Genomic DNA, 24,233 nt, shown 5'->3' with positions numbered 1-24,233 from the left:
AAGGAAAGTGTCCTGCTTCTTCCCCTGATGAGCACACAGAAACAATGTCATCAACACACGGCCTCTCCCAAAATTTTACTCTCTAAACTGGAGATGCATGGCTCTGACAGACTGTTTGGTGGGTAACAAATTGGCTGGATGGCTGCATCCAGGAGGCAGTCATCAATGTCTCAGTGTCCAGATGGAGATCAGTGACAAGTGGTGTCCCTCAGAGGTCTGTACTGGGACCAGTACTGCTCAGTGTCTCCATTTGTGACACAGCCAGCGCAATCCAGTGTACTCTCAGCAAATTTACAGATGACATCATGCCAAGACGTGAGTTTGACCTGATGCCATTCAGAGGGACCTGGAAAAGCTCAAGGAGTGGGCCCAGGGGAATCTCATGAGATTTAACAAGGCCAAGTGCTGGTGCTGCATCTGGGTTGGGACAACCCCCAGTATCAGCACAGGCTGGGCATGAACAGACCCAGAGCAGCCCTGCCCAGAAGGACTTGGGGGTGCTGGTGAGTGAGAGGCTGGACATGCCTCGGCCATGGCACTCACAGCCCAGAGAGTCAAACGTGTCCTGGGCTGCATCCAGAGCCCCATGGGCAGCAGGGGAGGGAGGGGATTCTGCCCCTCTGCTCTGCACTGGTGAGACCCACCTGGAGCTCTGCATTCAGCTCTGGGGTCCCAGCATGGGAAGGACAGGGACCCGCTGAAGACCAAAGGGCTGGAGCACCTCTCCTTTGAGGACAAGCTGAGAGAGATGGGGTTGCTCAGCCTGGAGAAGAAAAGGCTCCAGAATAGTTTTCCATGGCTTTTTCATACTTAAGGCGGCTAGTAAAGAACAACAGAAAGGGACTTTTTCTCCAGACCTGTGGCAGTAGGACAAAGGGTAATAGTTTTACCTAAAAGAGGGTAGACTGAAACTAGATGTAGTGGGTTGCCACTGCTCCTGTCAAACAGAATCACATCACGCGGTAAGCAACCATTCCCCAAAGGAGAACAAAAGCTCAAGGAACAGAACAAAAACTCCTCTAGACCCCAAAAAGAAGTCACTGTTGGATAACCTACCAATCTGAGCATCTTCAATATCCAAGTGTATTTCAATGCTACATTGAGGGGAAATCCATCCCTCACTGGATCATCCGCCATTTGCGTCCATGGAGACAGCATTTTGGTTTTCATTCTTGATTCAATGCTCATCCAAGCAGACTGAAGTCTTTCTTCTGACTTCAAAGCGCCCTGTTTCCAGGCTCTGGATAAGCAGACAGGTTACCCAGGTTGGCAAGATTCGTAAGAAGTTTCCACCACACACAGCAAAGAAGCAAAGATGAAAGAGAAGAGGTATGCACCCATGAACTGAGCCACACAGCTATGTCAGGCACATATATACGCATCAGCAACCACATCATTTGCAAAGTTATTAAAATACCTTTGCTTCTAGCATTGCAATCAAGTCAATGCAAGTGTTCTGGACAGTTAGTGTATTTCATCTGAGACATACACATACAGTATATCTGGGGAATGAGAGCCCTCAGATAGCTATACAGGAGTAAATTTAGCTGGTTTCAGATTATGTTTTGCTAATTATGCTAATGCCACTCTCAAAATCCAAACAGTAAAAAGTAGCACTAGGGTCATGTGGAATAAGAGCACTACTTGAAGAGTTTTTTACCTCTAAATACTTCAAGGTAAATATGCAATTGTCTTGGTTTAGATAGAGAGGTATCTGCCAGGGAGGGTTGGAGTGTCCCTTGAAATGTAAGCCCCCCCCCCCCTTTTCCAAATTATTTTAAATTTGCAATTAAAAGGCTATCAGGCAAAGATTTTGGGAATAGGTATAGCAGTTCTTTACTAGGGATATAAAAATACAAATGTTATAATACAGAAGAATAAGCAAGCAAACAAACAAACAAGAAATCCTAGAAAACCCTGACAGAGTCAGAAATACAACCTGACACCCTGTTGGTCAGGGTATTGGAAGCAGTCCAAAGTAAGCCCTCCTGGAGTGGCAGATGTGGTTCTGTTGGAGTAGGGATGGTCTCGTTGAAGAAAAAGGGTCCAGTAATAGTGAGATGGGTCCGGTTTTCGTCCAGGGATCCGGTGGAAAACTGGATACCTAGTGGCACTGTGGCTCCTTTTTTATCTAGGTTAAGATGGTTTGGCTCTTCCTCTCTGCATGGAGCATCTTACAATAGTATGATGTAATGTGTCATGTCATTGGTGAGCTCTTAATGGTCCATTAGCAGAAGATATCCCCATGGGAGTAGTGAAACAATGAAGAGAGATAAGTAGCACTCCACCATCTGACAAGCGGCACTGACCCATTTGGGCAAAGATAAGCAATTCTGCTCTACCCAGATGGAATAAAATAACATGTTCTTTACAAAACCCATGACAGGAATCCACATAACAACCTAAATACAGTAAGAGATAGTACCTGTGGTAGCATTAAATGTGCGTATAAACTGTGAGTCTAAGAAATTAAGACATCTTGAAGCTGTAGTTAAAATACATTCCACTGTGATGGCTTTTGACAGCGCAATGTTAACAATTACTTTTTTAAAAGCTTAAGGGAGCAGCTTTGCCCAGGTCATTTAAGCCTTCAAGTAGGCAACATAGCTCATTAAACAGGTTTTCAGATGTCAGAACAACTACACAAGCCCAGACTTCCCATTTCCTGGGAAGAATGGCCAATGACACAGTGATTCTGCTCTATGCCTTAGCTTCACAGATATCCACAAAATGTATGAGACATATTCAGCACACCTCAAGTGTGACAACATGCAAGGAAGCAAAAAAGGGCCTGACATGTCCCTAATACTGGATATTTGCCTGGACTACACACCATCAGAATAGCTTCTTGGAGAATAGCACTAGAACACATTGTTGGAATAAGGTATTTAATACACCTCTTCCAGTCTGGCTCACTCCTTAGCATTTGTTGACTGCTTGTATCACTCACAGTGTACCAAAACATAAGCACATAACAAAAAAGGCCCAAATCTCCATTAAAATAAACTGTATGGGTGTTATATTCACTACATGATATTACAGCAGATATTCACAGCAAACTGTCTTTTCTAACAACAAAAGACAAGACAAAAGCCTTCAAATACAAAGACTGGGCTATTCCTTAAAATCCTCTCCTTCACATGAGTTTCAACAGACAACATCTCATCATATCAGGCTCGAGCAGTGCCAAAAAGGAAGAAGGGATATAGTGTACCACAGTAAGGACATTCACACTGCTCATTTATAATTTTTACATTTATTTTACTTTACATTTAAATCTTACTAAAGATAAACAAATCAATGAAAAAATTACAAATGCTTTTTTTCCAACTCTTCCAAAGTCGGAAGGCCTTTGAACTTTTGTGCTCTCTTCAAAGAGACACAAAAGAAATGTGTCTACACAAAAAGATTCCTTTCTTGTTACCAATAGATTTAAAAAATATTAGTCTTCTCCTGTTTGTATATGCCAATTTTCCTTTCTTCTTCCGACTTACTCCCATTTCATAATCCTGTTTAAGGAAATAACCATGTGTTTATTCAAAGTAAACTAACTCCAATCCAGGTTTGTCTACTATAATTCCAAACACCACAACACATTTCTCATTTAACCAATTCCCTCTCCTTTCCGCCTCAAACGTTTGGAGATGCTGCAGGTTGTTTACAGAATATCTGCAAGTTATTCAGCCTTAAACGCTTTCCGTACTTTCCCATCCACAGACAGATGACTAACAGGCAACCCACAGCAGCCCAGTTGCTGCTTCTCACAGAACAGTTACCAAAATAGTAACACTGACTCTTCAACTGTCCCTCCTTTCTCCTCCCTTTCAAACCTTCTTGCTTCATTTCTGTTTTCCCATACCCCTATTTGTTAGTCTTCGCTTGTCTTCTCCATTACATTTTCTTTTCACCATTAAAAGAGATGCTGCATAACTTTTGGACTGATATTGGTCCCCTCATAGAGGGCTCCTGCACGCCAGAATTACAGTTCACCTGGATAAAATAATTTTATATGTACTCTGACGACACTCCTATTGACAATAATAAAGAAAATACACTACTCGATGGCAAGAGATTCATCCTGAACTGACTGGAACCAGCAGCAGGTCTTACTCTAATATTCAATTTCTAGTTCAATTTCTTTCCTGGACAAAGCAGAGCAAGCTGAGTAGAGCAGAGTCTTACGCTGTTCAGAAATGGAGGCAAGAAGCCAAATAGCAGAACATGGGGTGGAAGGTAAAATCCTGGACTCCTAACACAGGGAGGGAGAATCAGGAACCACAGCACCTCTTTCAAGGGGTAAAGATGGTTCAATTTTCCATTCCCAAGAAGAACTGGCTGAGGCCAATCTGTATGCTCCAGAGATCAAGCCTTCCATCACACGCTAAATAGTGGAATCAAAGATTACTACTAAAGAACACAGTAAACTGAGAAAAAGCTACAGTCATGATTATGTGTTTCAGGCTGATTCAATTCAATACACAATAAAAGCAGGATACTGAAAGAAAAGCAAGCCTCAGTAGTTCATTTTCTAAATAATTGTGTAAAATGGTCAAACAACACTGCCATTCCACTTTCTTTTGCCAGAGAGAACTTTGTACGTGGTGGGTTCTTTGTCACAATCACCCTGAAAGAAAGTACCTATGTACAAAGCAGATACTGCAAATTTCAATTCCATGCTCCTTTTTAAGTTAATTTTAGCTTTCAGTGGACAGAGCAATTTAAGACCTGTTTGCAGGAGATCCTGCTTTATTACTATTCAAGTTGCCCCACCCAAGCTTTGCTCTCCCACACATTCAGCCCAGAACACACAAGAACACAGTATTTAATTTAATGTATCCCAGCAATCTTTCCATTCCAAACCTCCAAGTAGCTTAGCTTTTCATACTTTAAAAACTACTAAATGAAAACGCACTACTTCAAACATGCGGCATTAAAAAGAAACGCCAAGCCTTAATTAGCATAATGTCTAGATTAAGACTGAGATTTTACACTACAACATACCTAACTTCCTCATCATTTTGAGATTTATGGAACAATGATTACAGCAAAGGCCAAAAAGCAGAAATTTTCATTAGAACTGCAAACTTCTCAATTCCCATGTAAAAGTACAACAAATGGGCATTTCCAGAAATACCAGAAATTAAAGCTGGTAAATAGCATTGTGGAATCCCAGCCTGTCTTGGCTCTGCTTCTGACAATAGGTACCTTTTCTGTTGAACTGCAGAGTCAATTTTCAATTTTAAAAGACACTCTACTATTTTAATTATTCAGTATTGAGGATATTTGGAAACAAATTCTAATCTTCATGTCCATTCAACAAGATAGCAATTAGAAGAAAACTGGACTCTGTCAAATTGCAGTACCTGTTTTTCAGACGGTCTTCAATACTTAGAGAAAAGGGTCCTAAAACTTTTCAGTTTTTGCCTATAGACTTAAGACAGTGAAAACAATCCAAACAGACCCTTCACACAATATGCCTTTTCTAGAGTAGCCAAGAACATGGTTAAAAGCCAATCTACCTGAACAAACCACTTACGCACTTACATCATCCTAGTGTCAAAGAGCTAGATACTTAAATACGTGTAGGTGCCTGAAAATGTTGATGAGCATCTTGTCATATTTAAGAAACAGGCAAAACATGTTTAGACAGGCTTTAAGCTTCATACATTTGAAAATCCACTTTGCCACTGTTTAAGATTCTAGACACTTTTGAAGTCAGGCTGACTAGTTACTACAGAAAACACTCCAATCTCAAATATTAGAGGCCTAATAAGACATCAGTAGCTATATTTTTAATATTAATTTTTCAAAATCTGCTTTTCTAAGCAGAAACTATGAAGAGCTTCTGTCTTATGTGGGAGCATCATTCATTCTCTATTGTGTGAATAAACTATTGGACTGTGTATAAACAAATTCAGCTCTGAAGTGATAGTTCCTGGTATTACTATAGCAACATTTTCAAGTGTTACATGCGATGGCCTCTAGCAACAATTAAAATGGTCATCCTTTTAGGTGGTCAGCTTTTACGTGTTGAATGGTAGGATTTGAGTTTGATAATGAGAAGCAAGAGATGAGGAGAGTATAGCAAATAGAGCTTCTCAGACAGAAGAGACTTGCTGCTTTGTCAAGACATGATTGCGGTTTCTGTTGTCTACACATTCTTTAAATGTACACATCCACTGCTTAGCTTCCAGTCTTGGCATTTGCTCCCACCCATGCACCCTGTTCACAGATTCCCAGTCTACAAGCATCCTCCTGTGACTACAGATCATGCTTTGACAATAGTCATTTGTGACAGAGCGATAAATCTCATTCCTTCTCTCCAAATACACGTGTTCACATGGCAACAGTCACCCCCAGCAAGGATTTCACAGCGATTAAGTGCATCAAGGACAAAGGATTCTCCAGTTAATGGGGCTGGCTTCACACACAGTAAATCAGGTGAAATACAGGAATACAGCAAAAGCATGAAGTAAGGAGTCTCTGTTCCATCTAGGAGTCATACTGTCATCTCGCAACTGTGGACTATGTCAATCCTGCTAAATATTTAAATTAGCAGCCTTATTCACTTGTGAGTTCTTGCAACTCCTTTGCTGGCATGTCCACCCTTGTGCTTTTTGGGCCAATATTCTCAGGGTGTGATCTCACAATGGAACTAAACCAAGCAAAAACTAGAGAAAGGGATGCCCTGCTGTTCCTCATACTTCCACCATTCCTCCCAGGGCTGGCCCTACAGTAACACAAAGCAGAGTTACCCATCTGACACTCACGGCACAAGTATTTTTCCATCACTTCTTGTCCTTGACCTCGCTCACTTCAGGGTCAGATACCCTCGAAATGAGTACAGCAGATGTGAAAAAAGCAGGGCCATCTTTTTCACAAGCATCAAGACTGGTGTCATTCGAGCACCAAAGCAACGCCCTCTGGCAGGGATGCCAAGAAATATACTTGAATATCAGCAGTTATATTCATTTTCAATTCACCCACCAAGGCAAGCCTAGAGAGCTTCATTACATCAGTGAAATTTCCTTCGTGGTCTTCATTCTGGCACAGAGTTTTATGTTATCAGCCCTACTGCTGGAGAAGTGTTTGTAATTCCTGTCTCTCATGCCCATCTTGAAGACTTGCCTTCTACTCTTCCCACTCCTTATTTTTTAATGCTAACAATGAAGTTACAGACAACGGTACTCTTCCTTACCCCAAGACATCTTCAGTTCTAAAATACAATACGTTAAAAATTTCTTTTAGAGAGGAATGAAAAATACTAAGTTAATTCCTTCTGACTTTACCCTCATCTCCAATCCAAGAGCAATTACCACATCTTTTAAATTGAGATATAAATACAACCAACTACTTTTCATTAAAAAGACATCCGTTTTCTCCTCAAAAACTGTAACTAAAAGCAGCTTCTGGAAACTGTAGAGAAGGACAATTTGCCTTGCTTATCTTGCACAAAATATAGGACAGCTCCTGTTGGTTGCCTTGAATTATGCCCTTAAGGCTTGGCTTCAAAACAGAGGAAACCAGACTGTCATGGATTTAGACTGTTGTGCTCTTAGAGCTGCATATCTAAATTTTAGGTATCTGAAAAATCCTTTGTGGTCAATCTTGTCTCCAGCTAGTAGACAGCAGTAGTACCAAAACAGCAATTACATTCAGACTGTCCTTGATTTTGGGGAGAGGCGCACACAAGTTATCAGGGCTAGATAAGTAAGGAATAGGTGAACCAGCGCGATTTATGACAGTGGCTGAACTCCTACAGCAAGGTCTGGTTTCATCACACGTCACTTAGCCTTTGCTCTAGAGCAGCTGCCCCCAGCCAAGCAACATAGAAGTGTGAATGAAGTCATCCTAACACATGGGCACACCTAACTTCCAAGTGTGTTCATGTACTAGCCACCAGACTGCTCTCAATGCCCAAGCAATGCCTATTAAAAGTTTTAGTGGTGTGGCGGAACTCAAAATAGCAATTGCTGCTGCTCGGTGCAACAGGAGCAACAGCATCTGACCACAGAATTCTAGCAGTTCTAAACTGAAAGGCAAGCTCAGTGAGACAGGACTTGTGATATTCTTTTTATTTGTTGTGAAGTGGCAAAATACACTGTGCCACTGGCTGATTCAGTTTGGTGACCAGCAAAACCGAATACTGCTTATGTAGTGGAAAGTGTTTCCCTCTGCACCCAAAATGAGAATATTTCTGGAATATTCTAGAAAGCAAAGGTTGGATTACATATTTAGCTTGTTTATAGAGGCAGTCTTTTAAGAAATACTTCTTGCTAAACTGAGGGAGCAATGCATTCACCAGTGCTGCTGCAAGGACACCAATTCAACAGCTGCACCAAACGCTAATCTACAGCTCAAAAGACTTTTTGACCAGTAGCCAGCACATCTGCAGGTTACACCACAACAGTAACTCTACCTTCTTCTGCTACTGATGTGCACTACAGGCTGGGTAAAGACACATTACTCTAATGGTATGCCATGAGATGATCTTTACATCAAAACACCGAGTGCACTGTGTAACTTTACTCTTGAAGATCAAAACTTCTCAAGATGCTCCATTTTCAAACCTCAGCATCTTCATCCATCATGGCTTCCCCAGGACCCCAAGCAAATCTGGCAGTGATAAAAATACATCACTTCTTTCAAAAGGGCACAAAAATTTAGGATGAAGAATGGAACATTACACTCTTCACAGACCATGAAGATCTGTTACAAATTCCACATGATATCTGGAAAGTCAATTAAACAGAAAGTCACCTATTTCACAGACTTCTTACTAGCAACACAAAAATCTGGAACAAGTAGTAGTAGGAACAGAAGGACATGAAAAGGACTAGACTACAGCAATTCCAATCCTCCAAGGGAAATACTGCTTACTATACATGTCAAAGTCTGGGTCTCCACCAATACTTCTACAGCAAGCAAGATTATGTGCAACCTAATGTCTCTCTAAATGCTGTTCTGGAGATTCTCCTGAGAACCTCCACATTAATGTCTTCCTTCCCCACTGTTGGAGCCTCATATCCACCCCTCCTGTCACACTAGAACTGATAAACCACAGCTGCCCTAATTGCTCAGCTGGTTCCTGTATTCTTGCTGACAAAGAAACCCTGCTACAGACTGGGGAGACATTACATTAAGTGCTCAAACACCACACTGATAAGAATGGTATCAGGCTTACACAGAAATATGATTGGGTAGTAAAGTCCTTATGAGGCTTAATCCTAAACCTGGAACAAAGTTCCAATCTGGGCACCAGTGTAACCTAACAGAAGTTCTGCAGACCCCACAGATGTGTATGATTCAGCTATGGGGACCAAGGTAGTAAAATCCTGTTAATTTGCATAACAGATAATGGCCCTACAAATAGAAACAGCCTACTCCATACCATACTCAGCTGTTGCCTTTGTGCTTTCTTCTCTGTAATTCATTAACCTGCAGGCTTATCAAGGTGGGAGTGAAGAATTTGTATCCAGCATGAAAACCAGCAGTCAAACTGAGCAGAAGTACTTACGTCACTCTTTCTGAACTTTGCTTTTAAGCTCTTCATTCTGATCACATTCAACCTTCCAAACCTTTGAGGGGCTTTTTATTCTTCTTCAATATCTAAACAGAAAAGAAAGAAAGTGAGATTCCAACTTGATACCATTCAGTTCACTGGCAGGCAAGTCACAACTGAATTTGCATACCTCTATCACTCTAAATCTTGAGGATTTAGCCCTCAAGCTCTAAAAGAGATTAACAGCCACCTAAGAGAAACTTTGTTTCTCTAAACTTAGAAGTAAGGCTAAATCTGACCACTGAACAACAGAACAAATGTTTACAAAAAACTAAGCTGTGTATCATGTTATGCTAACTACAACTCCACATATTTAGATCACCAACATGTTCACACATGAGCAAATTCCTCTGACCACTGCGTATTTTAATATTATCGTAATAATACTATCATCATAACAGGACAGCCATTTGTAAAGTGGCAAAATCATAATTAAGCATGGAAAGTCATTCATTAAAACTCCACCATCCTACCACCACAGGTCTGCGCTGAGTAGCAGAAGTACCACCATTATTCTATCCACAAGTCTAACCACTAACCAAACCCTAAATTGTACTTCAACCATGCAGAACACATACTAGGACAGCTCAACACAACAAAGCCTGCTGAGAGAATCGCCTGAGCAAGACAAAGGTTACTGCCGGAAGAATTGTTTTGGATTCTCTCCATAAGGAACAGTATGTGGGTTTTTAAGAGCCATAGCTGCTTGTAACTTGGCAGTACACTATCACAGTTGTGTTCCCCCTTCCTCCCATTCACATGAAGGAAAGCAGCAGTTGAACAAACATATAAAATTAACCTAAGAGAAAAGCTGCAAACACTCACAGAGGAAAGTGAGTGTCTAGAGCAAAGTTTCCTACAGAAAGTTTCAATGACACCACACGTTGCCAATCCAACATAACAGTGAACAGCACACTAAAGGAGCATGGCAATGTGCTTTTTCCTAGAGCACAGCAGAAAATCTTAATGAGAGAGCAACATCTGGATTGGCAAATGCACCTAGGTAAAAATGTTCCATGTTTCTTGTTTTACAGTATGCTTACTGAAAGACTAAGTTGCTTTCATCTACAAATTTTAGCTGCTATACAAATTCTTTCTGAAGGAACAGTTTAAAGTTAAGGATGTTCAGCTGTATAAACTTCCTCTCTCCACCCTAGGAAAAAAAAAGTAGAAAAAGTTTTACAAGTCTAGTCAGATAAATAAATAACTGAAATAGGGACTGAAACATAAATTCATGCAGGGTCACGATGTTTCACATCACTCTTCAGAAACAGTAAACTACAGTTTGATAACCAAAGTGAGATTCAGTTGTTTCATAAAAATACATCTCATTATTAAAGGCAAGTTGCTATGTTCTACATCATGACTCTACTATGAATTTTAAAAAACCAACTACACAGCACACTGTTTGTAGAATATATATGTATATGAATGTTTCCACAAAATACAACCCTAGCTGCCATTCAGGAATAGCAATCAGTGCTAAGTAAACACGTTATTTAGTTCAACCCCGTATTTATCTGACAGCCATTTAAGACAAACTCAAGTACATTTCTTTTAAAAAAACAAACAAACAAACAAAAACCATGCCATATACTATATCCACATGAACACATTTCCCACAGGTTACACCTCTCCCGTAGGTAGCAGTAGGTAATCTGGATGTAACAATTCTGTAAGTTGTTAAAAAAAACATTACATTGAATTAAATTACTCTAAGTCTAAATAAGCAGTAATTTTCAAGCCATGTCAGATCCCTGACTGCATACAGGCATATGAACAAGGGGTTTCATTCAAAATTCTTGCATTTAATCACAAGGAGAATGGGTTTGTGGCATTTTGTTTAATTCTTTAGCAGGCAAAAAGAAAACAGGAACATAGATTTTGCAGAACCTTTTCACTCCCTTTCCTAGATGAAAATTTCTTGGCTTTTTTCTGGGTGGAACGGAGTATTTGTAAAATAGTAAAGAAAAAAAAATTAAAAATAACTTCACAATCAAAAAGAAGGAAATATTTCAGAGTGCTCTGAGAGAAGCATAACACTTTGTTTCTGCTACACTTACCCAAACTTCTGAGAAAGTTTCACAACAGCTGTCATAACTTGCACTGGAAAAGAGCCTTGAACCTCAGCAAGAGTCCAATAATCTCCAGAATTACCCTCTACTAACATCAAGGATGGTGAGAACTGTCAATGCCAGGGTACAGACAAGTCAAGCACCATTACTCACTTGGCTTTCTTTACATACCACACCAGCAAAAAAACCCCAAATCAAACCAAACAACCCCCAAATTTTTCTGAAAAAAACCAAAAAACAGCAATGTAAAGAAACTTTAAAGATGTGAAATATTATACAGTATCCCACAAACCCCAAAACTTAACCCGAACTCTGTATTTTATAACTTAAATAAACTTTGACTAAAAAAAGTAAACTGTTTAATTGGACCAGTTAATAAACTATAAATAAATTCTGTGCACAGGGGATTGGAAACAAGAAATCTTTCCTCACATACAGATTGCCAAAGAATTGTCAGCTGTAGGCTGTCTTTCCCCTACCCACTCCCTCGGCATTTTTGGCTCCTATGGTCAAAGATTTATTACAGCTCCCAAGGAAGACAAAGTGCTCAACTACAAGGCTGTGGGAGAGATGAAAACTCCTTGTAGGTATACGGAGCAGCTGCAAAGTTGAACTCTCTTCTCTGAGGAACCTGTAGGAGAGTCTAATTAACAAGTTTTGGAAGCACTCCTAATACATTACTCTCCCTTTTATGAGAAAGGAAGAAGCACATTTTATACACTGAATGTGAAACTCAAATCCTCAACATAATTAAAAAAGCATGCTCAAGCATACAAACACAGCATTCCCAAGCTTAGTATGTTTTTCACATCTGTATTTTTTCCATATGATGTAGTTAAACACAAACATTAAGATTACCGTCTGTTCATCATAATGCCCATAATCCTTCAACTGTTGAGATAAAAATGCATGAAGTGGTGAGGGCTGCCTTTTCTTGTCCCTGTTTAAAGGAGGAAGACCCCTCTCAAAGGGTGTAATTACTGGAATTGATGCAAAAAGAGGTCAGCATCCTGATTCGGCAGAGCTTTATGACAACTGTTTATTTGCCCGAGGGGGGATAAAGGAAGCGCCATTAAAATTACTCTCCTGTTTTAGAAGATAGGAGGTGACTATTAGAAATTCACCAGGGAGCATCAAGACACTTCAAAACAACACTTCTGCAATGAATCACAGGTATTAACAAGAAGCAGTCTCTACTAATAGTGGCATTTCTCTGCTTTCAGAACGAATGTGGTAATAAATACTGAGCGCTGTCATTTCATAGCTGCAGCAAGTTAGCAGCAGATAAGTGCTTAACTCCAGGGATTCTCAACAGCTAATGCTGATCACGTGCTCTTAACCATTAGCTCCAAAATTAAATATCCAGTCCTCTATCTCATCTTCCTTTAGCTTAATGTCAGGAAACAACCCTGAGGAATACAAGCCACAGAAGACATCTTTAGGTAGGTGGTAAACCTATCTAGCTAAAACAAGAGACATTGAAGTGGTGGTAATCTTTGGCCTCAATAATTTCATTGCAACTGTGTTTTAATACACAATACAATCTTTAGGTTTAAATGTAGGAAACAGATTAGGATAATCTTCCCCGCTGATTTATAGTGAGATTTGTGCAAACCACAGTAAACAACAATACTAACATTTTTTTCCTTTTCATTAAATTGCATTAAAAGCAGAGCAAGGCCTTTCAAACAATGTTACAATTAACACTTTGAGTGGGCCAAAACCCAGTGATGCAAAAAGAAAAGACTTAATTTCCCTAAGCAAAACTGGAAGTTTAGAGTAAAACCATATAGTATGCACAGTGTTCATGCTAATGAGTCACACCTCACTGATAAGTGCTGAATTCAACTAATTTAGGTGTCAAAAATCTTACACGTCCTTCAGAACACCCTAAGAAGCCTCCATCTCATACTTTTGCAGCAAAGCATGACTAATGTTTCAACTGATTTCCCCTTCCCCTCCCAAAAAAACTTCAAAAAAACTTTTTTAACCTTGAAAGGTTACACGAAAGTTGTACAGACTGTAGGCAAGATCTGGCAACACATGAGGAGGCGTGGGGGAAATGAAAATGGGGTCTGGAGTGTGGAAGTGTACTCCTGCTGCTCCTATGCTCTTATGACCTCCTTTGTGTGACTACACCTACTCTTACAGGGAAAATAAGGGGCCCCAGAAGCATCTTCCCCCAAAGCACACCATCATTTACCCTCTGGATGATCACTTCCTAAACCACAAGCCCAGCTCTGACCCAGAAGCACAGCCGAGCAGCAGCCAGCACTGCAAAGCAGCCAGACGCATCAACACTAATGTATCCCTTCTGCTGATCACCTTCAGTATCCAACTTAATAAATGCTTCACATCCCTGACCTACCCTCCAACACCAAGAATGTGCTCCAACCCAAGCTGCTCTTAAACACTGCCAAAGTCACAGTACTGCCTGGAGGCACTAGCCATTGCTTAGCCTCTTTGGCTGTTCCCACATAAATGCAGCAAGCCCACTCTGTCCTAAAAAAAACATCCACCCAACACTCCACCTCCCCTGACTACTTCCTATTTCCATCAAGCTGAGCACATTCTTCCATTTCTCAGGCCAAATCAGAGAAGCATGTATGATGCTACAGACCAAAAGCTACAGGAATATTTCCCCACTCTTTATCAGCACAACTCAGTTTTTCCATGTTGAGTAGCCCACCCTCCTGTCATAGGAAAAGTCAAATGGAACAGAATTTTATAAACTCAGTATTACCTATAAAGATGAATAATTCTTGGCTTGGTTAATCTACTGTTACTTACTAATGAAAACACACTGAAAAATGCACAGAGAAGCACAAGCACTACACAAGAGTGGGAGTGATTTATATACAGTTAATCCCACTCTAAACAGAATCAGATATCAGAGATAGCAAGGGCCTTGGGTAACCTAGTGCATTCCCTCTATCTGCTCACAAATCACTGGCAAGGATGTGCTGAACTGTACAAATTTAAGCATCTGAGCCCAGAAGTTAGAATGCCATAGATGTTGCAACACTAACAAATCTACAGCAATCCCTCCTCTCTCCAGGACACTTTGTATCAACTCTCTACTCTTATACTTCCTTCGATATTCAGAATTTGTAAAGGCTGAATTTTCTTTTAACGGATTCAGCTGAAGCAGTACCAGCCTCTGAGGATGCCATACAGCCAGTAAAAACTCAGGAAAGATGGCCAATCTGGAGATATGTGCAGTTCGTTTAAACAGTGTATTCAAATGCAGTTCTAGACAGCAAGAACAAAGCTAGCACCAGCAAGATCTTACACACAGAAGCAGGAACAGGTTAGAGAAAAATCAAAATTTGAAATTACTTGGCATATTAGACAAGACTCTGGCAAAAGTCTAACTCAAGTTAAGTCCAGGTAAATTTGTTGTTCACTCCTTACATTTGATTTTATTCCAGTCCCACTCTTGTTCTTTTCTCTGGAAGTGTCTATCAACACATACCCAGGCACAACTAAAGAGAGAAGACTCGTTGCATAAACTGGGACATACTGACGCTCTTTCTCTGTCTTCAATTTCCCTGTCTCTAAAACAAACACACACATACCCTTGCGAGACCCGTATTTTTGAGGCCATCTTCTTTTGTCTGATCATACATAAGATATGTTGCAGTCCTCAAGACTTTATGATTGATATTCAGTCAGTTCAGTAGGATGAGGTTGGAAATAAAGCAGCTAGCTAAAATTAGCAATAGAGAAAAATGCCTTAGAGTCCCACTTTTGAAATGTTAGTTCTTAAATGAGAAACCCACATGGAAAACAACAGCTACTACTTGTTTATACTTCCTTCCTAGTATTCTGTTATTAACCATTCAACTCAATGTCCTTCAGAATCATCAAACACAACAAACTGTACAGTTTTGCAACACTAAATCTACAAAGAGATATATCCATGGCTTTATGTATTAATATTTTGAAAGAGCCTAAGGCAGAGCAGTCACATATTAGGGGTGAATTAGAAAGACGGGAATATCAAAGCAATTTACCTAAGACACCTGACAAGCCTCACTCCCATAAATACCTTGGAAGGGTATCCTACTGGAAACTGTATTGATCTAGAAATACCTACGGGGACTGTGCTGATAACACAGCTCTCCTACTCAGCTATCAAGTTCTTGGGTAAATACTTTAACTGATGAAAACTGAGAATCTTTTTAAACATTATTCAAAAACTGAGTTTCATGTGTTTCCAATCTTCAATAAAAAGCACTAAAAATGCAGATTTTTCTATTCCAAAAGACTCTCAATGCTATAAACTAGCAGAACATCAGCAAAATTAACACCTACACTTGATAAATGATATTTGCAGAATGGTATGTATGCTCCCATTCAATGAGATCCGGATGGGCCAGAGAGCTGGGCAGAAAGGAACATCATGAAGTTAACAAAGGCAGGTGTGTGGTGCTGCAGTTCAGGGACCAGCACAGGTTAGGGGTTAGTCTGCTGAAATCCAGCTCCATCCAGAAGGACCTGGAGTCTGGGTAGACTAGTTAAACACGAGCCAGCAGTAAGTCTTTGTGGCCAAGAAGTCCAGTGGTATCTTGGGGTGCTTTGAGAATAGCGTGGACAGCACATGCTGAAGGAGGTTCTTCTGCTCTGCTCTGGTGAGGCCATAACTGGACTGCTGTATCCAATTCCAGGCTCCCCAGTTCAAGAAAGGCAAGGAACTTCTGGAGAGCATACAGTAGAGGGACACAGATGGTTAGGGAACTGGAGTATCTCTCTCATGAGGATAGGCTAAGACAGCTAGATTGTTTGCCCTGGAGAAGAGGCAATTGAGAGAGGATGCTTACAAATATCTTAAAGATGTGTGTCAGGAAGATGAGTCATGAGGTCAGACACTTTTCAGGCATACCCAGTGACAGGACAAGGGGCAACAAGCACAACCTGAAACACAGGAAATTCCATCTGAATATGAAGAAGAACTTCTTTACTTTGAGGGTTACAGCACTGGAACCGGCTACCCAGAGAGGTTGTGGAATCTCCTTTTCTGGAAGTATTCAAAACCTTCCTGATCATGATCTTGTGCAACCTGCTCTAGCTAAACCTGCTTTGGCAGAGGGGTTGGATTAGATGATCTCAAGAGGTTCCTACAAACCTCTGCCATTCTGTGAGCCTAATGATAATCAAGTGACTTTTTTTTCTGATTTTATTCAGGTTTTTGAAATTTATATTCAATAGCAGCAGCACTAGGTGCTGTATAAATCTTGGAGAAGAAGATACAGTGTTTAATATACTTCTCACAGCCTTCACAGACTTACAAATCTTCACATAACCCTTAGAGTTAACATGCTGGTGTCTCAGGCAAGTAGTTGTAAACAAGGTTCTCAGAAAGTACTCAAATGTCAAAACTCTGCAAAGATATTTCAGGGTGTTCCAAAGCGCCCTTGGGAAGCCAGGCATCTGCAAGAGCTAACAGTAGCTCCCTGCCTCTCAAAAGTTATGAGAAAAGAAACAGAATATCCTCAGTTACTGGAGTTACAGAGTCACAGGCAGACCAGCATACAAATTCTTATTGCGTTGTAATGACTGAACAAATTTGGCTTTCTCTTTCCTCTATCCATTCCCCCAACAGATTCATGTGGGAGGGAAAAAAAAATAATACACATCTTGCTTTACAGTATTTTCAGTACTGGCAATAGCTTCCAGGCAGAAAACCAGAAGACTATGACAGCTTTAGAAAATGTACACGAGTTACTACAGCATTTATATAAAATGCAAGTTATGTCTGCAGAGGAAGGACTTGTCAAGACCTAAAACATGCCAGGAAAATTCACTAACCACGAGACTTTCCCTACAATGTGACGATCTGAAGTTCAGCACACAGATCACCACCATCACCTCCAGCGTTGCTGGCCAGCTTGTTCAGGACCTCAATACAAGGGAAGGATGCATTCCTTCCTGTGTACTTCCACTCCTGAAGTCCTTGGCAAGTACCTGAACTGTCAGCTAGTTCAAAGTGCCAGTAAGAGCTTCAGTTGCTCCCAGAGTTCAGCAGACTGGCATGTCCTTGGCAGCTGGACAGTGACAAACTCTGCTCTAATGTATTACCAGAATTAAACCTGTTTGCTTTACTTCCTCTGAACCCTAAAACCCCATGACCAGATGACTCTAAATATAAGGAGCAGCCAGGAGAGACAACTCTGAAAGCAAAGCCCAAGCTACCTCAAATACAGAGCTAACACCTGCATGCACCCACAGACAACTAGACAGCATCTCCAAAAAATGCTTCCAAGCGGGCAAGCTTCTCAGACATGCAAGAGGTACACACACAGCAGGAGCCAGCTGCTCAGATCTAAACCACCAGATGATGTTATGGATTGCTGAGCCTCTACCTTGGAATTTTTAGTACTCTACTATGTCTGTCATTAAGTAAGGCACTAAAGCCTTGAAATTATTTGTTCTAGTTTCCTTTTTTCTCTTCCTCTCTATATTAATTTCAAGCACTATCCCTGTGCAAAAACAACTATATCACAATCAGCTCCCAAAAGGAATGTGATTAGGGGATTGTTGCAGCAGGATTTAGAAATTACCAACATCTTACACAAGAACTAGCTTTCATGTTTCTCCACTCCCTGCTTCTCCCTCAAAAAAAGGCATGAAGTCATCAGAGGGGGAGAGAAGGAAAACTGAACATACAGGAAAAAAAAAAAAAAAGGAACAGATGAGGCAAGCAAATGATGAAATGCTTACATCACTTCTTGAGATAAGCAGCCTCCCATCTAGTCTGTTCTTCACCACTTGATGTTATCCATCTATCTCTTGGTTCAGAGAAATAGAGGGGAGGAGGTAGCATTTTATTGCTAGGCTAGCAGATGCACTCTTGGAAGGGGAAGAGAATAGCAGAGGGCCAATATTTTTAGAGACTGGAAGGATGGGTGTCTGCTACTGCACAGTGACTTATTACCACTGAGCTTGGCTGCAAATCAAGGGAACCCTGAGTTGATATGATGCGTTGTTCTACTCAAAATGCTCTTTCACTCTGGTTCATATGGCTGCTATGCAATTCTTTTATTAGTAAATAAAATCTCATTGACAGCTTTCTATGAGTGTCCTAAGACAAAAGTCAAGCAGGTCATTGACAGATATTTACAAAATCCAGTTACTCTTAGTTAATCCTGGACACCATAAAGCCTTTCTAACATGATGTATGCGTAATTTTTGGCATTTGTTTCATAAAAATATATATACACATTTATTTAATGACACAGCTAATCTACAACCTGCTAGGGTAGAGGAGAAGTAAAGAAAAAGGAAAGAATAGACTACAGCTTCTACAAAAGTAGCAGTAGTCTGCAAGGGTTTTATATCAGTGCTGTAGTAAGCACATTCATACTCATTATAGGAGCAAATGGGAGAATTCGTTAGAGATCCTGCAACGCTGTTAAAGCGTACTCTTTTCACAAGGAGAAAGTTAAGAATGTCACAAGTGGCAGCAGCAGACTGCAGAAGGCTTGTGCTGCCAAACGCTGTGCAAGAGGAAGATAAATCTTTCGCATGCCCTGTGAGAAGTTAGAAGCACAGGTTCCCGATAAAACTCGATGCTATTCCTAAAGCAGTTTTTTTTTTTTTTTTTTTTTTTTTTTTAACAGCAATAGGAAATCTGGATCTTTTAAGCCTGCGCCGCTAAGGAAGGTGCAGCCCCCTGCGCGCCCGCGGGGTACGGGGATCCGCGGCCGGCGGCGGGGCGGGAGGACCGGGGGAGCCCGGCAGCGACCCTGCCCTCCACGGGCTCCCACCAAACCCCCGGGGAGAGCACCGGGACGGCTGGGGCCACCCTTCTGGTCGAAGGAAGGACTCTGAGGGTCCCTCCGGGGAGGATTTGACTCCCGCTGCCGGCACTGCCGCTGTCGGGGCTCAGCCGGACCCGCGCCACCAGGGACCCCCGACCTCGGGGCGGCTCCGCTCGGGCCCGAGGGACCCGCGGAGGTCCCTCTGCGGGCGGCCAGGGTGCGGGGCACTGAACCGGCGGTGCCATCACTCACCCCCGCGGGCAGCTGTCACTGCCCGCCACGCATCTTGAGAGGAAAACAAAACAAAGCAAACAAAACATAAACTACAGAGTAAATGAAAATACACAGTCAAGCGGCAGCGACTCGCGGGCTGCGTCCCCCCGCTGCTCCCGGCTTCCCCGCACCGGACAAACGGGGCGCTCCAGCAACGCCCGGCAAAGAGAAGGGAGAAGTTCCCTCCTGTTGCGCCCCTCAGAGGTTTCCCGGCTCGGGCTCCGCCGGGGAAGCGCCCGGAGCCCCCCGCGCCGGGCGGCGGAGGCGGGAGCAGGTGGGCGCCGCACACAAAGCCCCATTCACGGCGCCCGCCGCCGCCGCCGAGCGCGCCCGGACCCGCACCCGCCACCGGCGCCGTGCCCTCACCTCATGGAGCGCCCGCGTCCCGCTACGCCGGCGCAGCTGTGCCGGGAGTCGCGCACCAAGCGATCCGCGGCGCTGCCGAAGGGCGGAGCGGCGGCGCCCAGCGCCCCGGGACACTCGGGGGCGGGAGGGGCGGGCGTGACACGGCGGCCACGTGACGGCAGGGGCTGAGGGCCGCGGAGAGGGGCTCGGCCCCGCCCCCTGCGCGGGGAGGGGCTGCTGAGGGGAGAGGAGGGGAGGGCGAGGGCGTCGGTGAGGGACGGTGAAAGGAGGGCGTCGTGCTGGGGCAGGCCGCGTGTGTGTATCTGAAGGCGTGTGGGGAGCCGCGAAATCACTGAATATGCCGAGTTGGAAGGGTCCCACAAGGATCATCGGAGTCCAACTCGCAGTTCTGCACAGGACACCCCGAGAGTCACACCATGTGCCTGAGAGCGTTGTCCAAACACTTCTTGAGCTCTGTCAGGCTTGGAGCTGTGACCACTGCCCTGGGGAGCCTGTTGCAGTGCCCAGCCATCCTCTTGGAAAGAACCTTTTCCTGATATCCAGCCTAAACCGTCCCCAACACAACTTCAGGTCATTCCCTCTGATCTTATCACTGTCACCACGGAGAAGTGTCTGCAGCTCCTCTTCCTCTCGTTAGAAAGCTGTAACTACAGCGAGGTCTCCCCTCAGTCTCCCCAGGCTGAAGGTGGGCACCAGTCCTCTGCCATCTCTGGATGCTTTAGGGTCTCCTTAGGATAAAGCTGGGGAGAGGGGCAAGGGCCAAACCCATGACAGTTCTTAAAGAAACACAAAGTGTACATAGGTTTCAGCACACAAGGGTCCTGTGTTTTGGTTCTCCCCAAAGCTTCCCTGTATGTCAAATACCCTTTTGTCAGACCTTTAGATAGAAAGGATTACTTGAGAAGAAAGAGAAGTGGGTTATTTCTTGTTCAGGATCAAATTAATGACTCGTGTAGTGTTTGGCTGCATAGGAGCCAAACACATAGGAGCTTAGACGTCAGAGAATCACAAATGGGATTTATAGCAGTAACAAGGTTCTGATTCACTGGATGTGCCCTAGGAGTCTGTTTCCCATCTAGGCCAAACCCTTCTCAAAGCTGAACTTCTGGAGTGCCCTTTCTTGAGTCTTCTGTCAAACCAAATGGCAAACCACCTTGATATCTCATCAAAAATATCACCTATGCATGTGGGAAATCCGCGGCAGGAGAAATGTGGCACTCAATATGAGTGATCAGCAAATCTCATTTATTGTTAATTCACACAATGCTTTTATAATAACACTAATAAGGCTCATGCATATTGCAAAAGTTAAGCTCAGGATTGGTGCTCAGACTAAAAGTCAGCTACGCCTCTTTCTACATTTCTTTGCGGTTACATAGTTTGAGTAAGATTTTGTTTTACCGTGCTTCTCCCTCATATCTTTCAGCTACAAGGTCTTGTTATCGTATAACAGCTGTGCTCAAGGACATGCGAACCTTGCTGCCTTGCTGGTTCTCATGAGAGTGCCTGTGTGCTCAGCAAAGCTCTCTCATGTCTATGTGACCTTTTGCAGCTAGTCAGTTATCAATCGCACTCTCCACATATGCACACTCTGTCTACAAGTTAACCTGTTAAGTGATCCTCTGCCTACCATCCCACCACAAGAGTCCTACCAGAGCTGCTTCCCATCATGTCCTGCCAGAGCTGCTTCCCATCTACTGGTCCCACTGACCACAGATGGCCTCCCTGACTGAGAAGTTCTCCTTTAATCGCTGTGATTGCTCTTATCTTCTCTGTTCTCAACAGTACCCACACCTTCTGAAGTGGCAAACAGTACAGGGAGGAAATGAGCACTTCAAAACTTTAGGTCATTATTGTAATAGTGGCAAGTATTGTTATTAAACAAATATACTTGATTATCACCAGAAGTATACTTTCCTCTCCTAATCTGCAGTCCTTACCTTGGTCAATTTGCTCTGCATGTGTTTTATGTCTGAGAACAGCCATCATTGTGCCAGCACCGTTTCTTTTAATTTTTTTTAATTAAAAAGACACACCCCAAAATGTTAATCTAATAAAATTAATGATAAGAACTTAATTTGTACAAAACCAACAAAAACAGGAGAATCAAGCTTTCTCTGCAATGTTAGCTCATCAGATACAAAATATGTTCCATTTACTATTGAGTTATCTTTAATTCCTGTTATTTTTAAAAGCCAAATACATGTATACAGTATTGTTAGGAAGTCTCTTGCCTACTTATAGCAACACCAGCAAATGTCTGTGTAGTTATGTGTGACTAACCTGAAAATGTTAGTTAGTCATTATCGCTTGAATTTGCATGGTTTGACCAAGTATGATTTTTATTTCCATTCTAAATGCCAGTATATAATAAAGATGGAGTTTGGGTATGTTTGCATGGGATGTTCACATATAAAATGACACATGAATAACTGATAGTACCTTCTGTGAACAGTATCATAAAATGTTCAGTTCTTGAGAAGTGGAAAATACCGTATTTACTACTTCCCAGAAAAGTATTGTTCATCATATAAGCTGTGGGCCAAGGTAAAGGCGCTGGGGTTTGTTGTGGCAGCAGGCTTGAATGCATTAAACCAAACTGCTCGGTGTCTCAGAATCTGACTGTCCTCTAGGTTAGTCTCTTTGTGTGGAAGGCTGTCCTTTCATCTCTTCTTTCCTGAGCCCCCTTTTGGGTCCCCTTCCAAGGGCCGGGCATTGCCTTTTATTCAAAACACTCCTATGTAATTTTGTGGCTCTGCAGGCAGAGTACAAAGCTGGGAGCTTGATGAGCTCAGCTCTGTTTCAAATTCTGCCCTGGTTGTGCTACAGTACTCTACCATAGTAATTTTTTCCACCTGTGCTTCTACTCTGGAGCAAAAGCAGCTCTTTGAGAGTTTCACTAAATGCTCAGCATAAGCTAACATTGTTAGCTAGATGGAGAGGATTAAATCTGTGAGGTGAATTACATCCTACACAAGCAGCTTCTCTCAAAATCTAAATATTGGCATATTGTCTGTGTGGCACCCTTCCCATGCCCCTCCATTACTTTGTGCAGCAGGCATGATGTGAGGATGGGGGAGCAAGAGATTACCCTCCTCTGCTCAGTCTCCTGGAAAATGTGAGAGGTTGCACTCAATTTTGACTTGGAATTGGCTGCCCACAGCAAGGACCTAATGAAACTGCCTATGCATTTCTAGCCACTCTTCCAGAAGGGAGAGGCCTGGAAGCGGCTTAAAGATGTCTTTAATCACATCTTATCACTCTGTCTTGATAGCATCTGCTAATTATCTTACCTTGTCATAGTTATTTTTTATGCTGCTCCTGGCTAGTTTGTGGGTTTTTTTGGTTGGTTGGTTGGGGTTTTTTTCCTGCTTCTGGCTCCTACCTTTAGCAGAACACAAAGCACTGGTCACATCTCCACCTAGAAATAATTTGCAAAGGAAATCACACTCCTGAGCTGGCTGATCACTTCCTGCTATCCCTTCAGGCAGCCTAAACCTGTTCTATAAGCTCTAAGTGCTGCATTTTCAGTTCCCTTATTAGGCTTCTAGTTTATTTTCAACTGGAATATAGTTTGATTTACTAATCCTGGCTGTTATTTCTTACTGAAGTACAATTTAAAGGAAGTTTAGATTTAGATTTTAAGACATGATTTTGTTTCCAGACTGTTATTTGCCTACAGTAAAATATTTTTTTCACTCTTTGTGGCAGATGTCCCCCATAAATGCAAGATCACTGTGATAACAAGTGAGACAGTTAAAAAGTGTAATTTTTATCTGCTTCCACCAGAGCACTTTCTTTTTTTAATAACTTGTTAGCACAGAAAGGAGGTGATTGATGCCTCTTCACAATATGGTATGTTTAGAAAACTTAGTTGGGAATTTTTTTTTGTCTTAACTGTTTCTATGTTCTTCGTACAGCAACAGCAATAAGCCTGACAGGGTCAACACAGGAAAACACTAAAAACTGAAGAAACTCACAACTGGAGCTGCTCAAAATGGGCTCTTAAATGAGACAGAATCTTCAGAGAGAGGAAAGCCTACCTAGGGACTTCTTTTACTTTGAACAGAACTTTCAAAGAGTGAAGGAAAAATCCAGTAATAGTTGCAGGGAATTATCTAGATTATTTCAACTTTATCTTTCAAGATGGATTTCCTCCACCTCCAACAACTATTCTTCTTTCTCGTGGTTTTT

The 24,233-nt window shown here is 42.1% G+C and overlaps 1 protein-coding gene across 3 annotated transcripts in view; it reads right to left on the bottom strand.

The window, feature by feature from the left end:
• RAI14 (retinoic acid induced 14) overlaps nt 1-20,103 on the bottom strand; it is an 87,467-nt gene extending 67,364 nt beyond the window's left edge. For 2 of the 3 annotated variants that reach the window (XM_066181046.1, XM_066181047.1), the window contains exon 1: nt 1,057-1,152. In XM_066181046.1, the coding sequence (XP_066037143.1) occupies nt 1,057-1,137 (81 nt within the window). In that variant the 5' untranslated portion in view covers nt 1,138-1,152. Of the gene's footprint in view, nt 1-1,056; nt 1,153-9,517; nt 9,610-20,039 lie in introns of those variants that run through there. The other variant, XM_066181048.1, reaches the window with a different exon arrangement.
• Between the last annotated feature and the right edge of the window lie 4,130 nt (nt 20,104-24,233).

This window comes from Chamaea fasciata, unplaced genomic scaffold (assembly GCF_029207755.1).
Source record: "Chamaea fasciata isolate MVZ Bird 193981 ecotype frontalis unplaced genomic scaffold, bChaFas1.0.hap1 SCAF_4, whole genome shotgun sequence".
NCBI classification, from domain to species: Eukaryota; Metazoa; Chordata; class Aves; order Passeriformes; family Sylviidae; genus Chamaea; species Chamaea fasciata.
Note: the sequence above shows the minus strand (reverse complement) of the source record. Positions and strands in the feature narration are given on the sequence as shown.